At 42.0% G+C, this 3,791-nt stretch overlaps 1 protein-coding gene across 1 annotated transcript; it reads left to right on the top strand.

Annotated features, from left to right (window-relative positions):
• Positions 1 to 544: 544 nt before the first annotated feature.
• On the top strand, positions 545 to 2,342 carry LOC121267861 (berberine bridge enzyme-like 21). Its single transcript, XM_041171950.1, has one exon. The coding sequence runs from the start codon at positions 599 to 601 to the stop codon at positions 2,228 to 2,230; it is 1,632 nt and encodes a 543-aa protein (XP_041027884.1). The 5' UTR covers positions 545 to 598; the 3' UTR covers positions 2,231 to 2,342.
• Positions 2,343 to 3,791: the final 1,449 nt, after the last annotated feature.

Below are 3,791 nucleotides of genomic sequence, written 5' to 3'. Positions count from 1 at the left end.
ATTTGAACGGTCATTAAAAGTCTGTTCGAATGTTTTTGTTTACGTTTGAACAATGTTTTTTTTTTTTAGACGCTATATTTTGTCATAGAAAGTCTAATTCGAACAAATATTTCTATGCACGAAAGCATATAAAACCGCATCCATGTTTTGAGACGAAGCTTAATTTTCGTTCCAAATAAGTACTTTTAGGGACGAAATTTAATTCATCCCTAAAAGATTTGTCTCTAAAGATCAAATCTCTTGTAGTGGATCACTACATTTAATGTTGACCATAGGAGATCTTTATGCAATACAAACCCCACATATAAATTTAGTAGTGTTGTGTAATCTATTTCTTTCCTAATCCAATCATCTAATTGGAGTCAAGGATTAGAGAGCTTAGAGGATCTCAATCCAATTTTGGAATTTACTATTTAAGACCTATTACAGTACTTTTTCAACAGCATATACGGCTTACCTTCATGAGGCCATGGGCTAGGAGTTGCTCTCGGGATATCAATCCTATATATGAAGGTGTTCATATATATATATATATATTACAATTAGCTGCAAAATGAGAAGGAAACAAACACACGAAAGCGAATAAACAGATACAAAAATGGGAAAATCAAACCTATTCCTGTATCTGCCAACGCCAAGAATGTTTCCTTTAATCTGCCTTTTTCTTCTTTTTCAAGTCTCTGCCTCATGGGCAGCTTCCGATTCTGCCCATAACGCCTTTGTCCAGTGCTTATCATCTCAAACAAAGCAACCAGATCAAATCTCCAAAATAGTTTATGCTCAAAACAACCCTTCCTACTCATCCGTCCTCCGTGCCTACATCCGCAATGCACGCTTCAACACCACATTGACGCCAAAACCTGTCATCATCGTGACCCCGACAGAGGAATCCCATGTCCAAGCCGCTGTGATTTGTGCCAAGAAAAATGGCATCCATATAAGAATCCGCAGCGGCGGCCATGACTACGAGGGCGTCTCGTATGTATCTCAAGACCCATTTGTCGTCCTCGATATGTTTAATCTTCGTTCTGTTGTGGTCGATGCCAAGGAAGAAACTGCATGGGTGCAAGTCGGCGCCACGCTCGGAGAAGTTTATTATAATATATGGCAGAAGAGCAAGCTGCATGGCTTCCCGGCAGGGGTTTGTTCCACTGTCGGCGTTGGTGGGCACTTAAGTGGCGCTGGATATGGTTTCATGGTTCGGAAATATGGACTTACCACAGATAATGTCCTTGATGCGAAGATCGTGGACGTTAATGGCAGAATCCTTGATAAGACTTCAATGGGAGAAGATCTTTTTTGGGCCATTAGAGGAGGAGGAGGCGCAAGTTTTGGTGTAATACTCGCATTCAAAATAAAGTTGGTTCCTGTTCCGGAAAAGGTTACCGTTTTTAGGGCTGAAAGGACCTTGGAAGAGAACGCGACCGATATTGTCTATCGATGGCAGCAAGTCGCTCCGACCACGGATGACAACCTGTTCATGAGGATGCTGATACAGCCCGTGACATCCAAGGTGAAGAAGGGGGAGACGACAATCCGAGCATCGATCGTCGCGTTGTTCCTCGGCAAAGCAGAAGACCTGATCACGTTATTAACCAAGGAGTTTCCTGAACTAGGTTTGAAGAAGGAAGATGTGACGGAAATGAGTTGGATTGATTCTGTTGTGTGGGCTGGCGCCGGCAATGGCAATGTCACGTCCCCGACAGTCCTCCTCGACCGACACCCCGACACGGCAATCTTCGGGAAGAGGAAATCGGATTACGTGCAGAAACCGATTTCGAAAGCTGGGTTGGAATATATATGGAAGAAAATGATTGAGCTCGGAAAAATTGGACTGGTTTTCAATCCTTATGGTGGAAAAATGAACCAAGTACAAGCTTCTGCACTTCCTTTCCCACATCGTGCAGGGAATTTGTTCAAAATCCAGTACTCAATAAGCTGGCAAGATGCAGGAATTGAGGCAGAAAAGAACTCCATAACTCAATCAAGGAGCCTTTACAGTTACATGACTCCTTTCGTGTCCAAGAACCCTAGAAGTGCATATTTGAACTATAGGGATCTTGACATTGGGATCAATCACCATGGTAAGAACAGCTATGCAGAAGGGAAGGTTTATGGAGCCATGTATTTTCATGAAAACTTTGATAGGTTAGTGAAGATCAAGACTGCAGTTGATCCAGACAATTTCTTCAGGAATGAGCAAAGTATCCCTCTGGCCTCTTCCTCGTAATTAAGGTTTAGGAAATTTTACTCCGACACATTAATTAATAATGTTGTGATGGTCAGTCTCGACGATCGATCGAGATGGATGATGATTATTAATATGTAAGATTTTTTCTATGCAAAAATACCTCCCCCCCGCCCCCCCCCCCCCCCCCCCCCCCCCCCCCCAAAAAAAAAGAAAAATAAAAACCTTAAAAGGCACCAATTTTTGAGTTGTCCTAAAATTATGTAACTTTGGAAAGAAATTTCTCAAAGAATCCAATCAAACATGTTCAAATGATGTCAGGTTATTTGGAACCAAACAATTTCTCAATGAATCCAATCAAACATGTTCAAATTCCAATGGAAGGCCCGAACTAAATTGTAACACCCAGGCCCATTCTTAAGTCAGGCCCATAGAGAAATGCTCTGTTGCTAAGGAAAACCGCTCTATTTATGAGTTGTGTGTACTTTCATTTGATTTATTTATTTTATTATTATTACTATTATTTTATCTTCTTCATTAATATTTTAATTATTATTATTTAATTTTTCTCCCTCTCTTCTCTCCCCCACTAGATAGTTTCCTCGATAGTTTTCCTTCCCGTTACCCAAGTTCTTTTTTTCTCTCTACAACTGTTCTCCCTCTCCCTCTCTTCTGTTCTCTGTGTATCTCTCCGAGTCCCCTATTTTCCAACACTTGAAACCGAGCCACCTCTTTATAGCCACTCCTCAACTCCTGCTCAGTGCCACCAGCCACAACAAGTTTACACAAAAATTGACGGCGAAAAACTTTCCATCGCCCCCTGTCCGCCGCACCACCATATGACGCTAACCCCTCAAATTCTTGCAAGACCACCATCACTAAAAACCCTGACGCATGCACGTTGCACCATCATTGAGATAGTTGCCAACCATTGTCCATTGCTATCCCAGCACCACTCAGTCATCGTCGCAGGGGACCATTGCGCACTACGATTGCATCGCAAGCCCCCAGCCTCCATCTCCACGTAAAACCGACGCCACAACCAGCCCACGCGAAGCTGTTTGTGTCCTGTTTTAGCCCCCGAAAACACAACAACAACTACTTCACGTACGTTGCCACCACCAGCCATCCCTACACAACTACCACCGAAGGGTAGTTCCATTTCCAAGCCCTTCCACGCCGCAACTCCATGTCAACATCGTTGGCTCTTTGATACCACTTGTTAAGAACCCCCTATTATGGAATAATAAATTAAGAGTTACAATGGATGTAATAAGTGAAGACTGAGTTGATTGAGTGATTGGGAGAGTGTTGCGATGTGTTTGTTGGAATAAAATGGATTGTTGAATGTAATAAGGAACCTTGAAATTGTAAAGAGTTGCTTCAGGAAATGGAATAATTCATGCATGAAATCTATTTGATAGAAATACTCATAGAGTCATATGTATTGAAAAGGAAGACTTCGAGGACTTCCAAACCTTCATACACAGATGAATTCTTCATAAAGATTGCAGAATGCCTCTCCCTTCACTCAATCCGTCCCTTATGATAATGCAGAATAACATCCTACCCTAATACAATACTGACACGTAGCCTTTAACAA

Source organism: Juglans microcarpa x Juglans regia, chromosome 5S (assembly GCF_004785595.1).
Source record: "Juglans microcarpa x Juglans regia isolate MS1-56 chromosome 5S, Jm3101_v1.0, whole genome shotgun sequence".
Taxonomy (NCBI): Eukaryota; Viridiplantae; Streptophyta; class Magnoliopsida; order Fagales; family Juglandaceae; genus Juglans; species Juglans microcarpa x Juglans regia.
Note: the sequence above shows the minus strand (reverse complement) of the source record. Positions and strands in the feature narration are given on the sequence as shown.

Bases quoted from the DNA above. Each gene is read 5' to 3' on its own strand.
- LOC121267861 (XM_041171950.1), top strand. From the start codon at position 599: ATGGGAAAATCAAACCTATTCCTGTATCTGCCAACGCCAAGAATGTTT.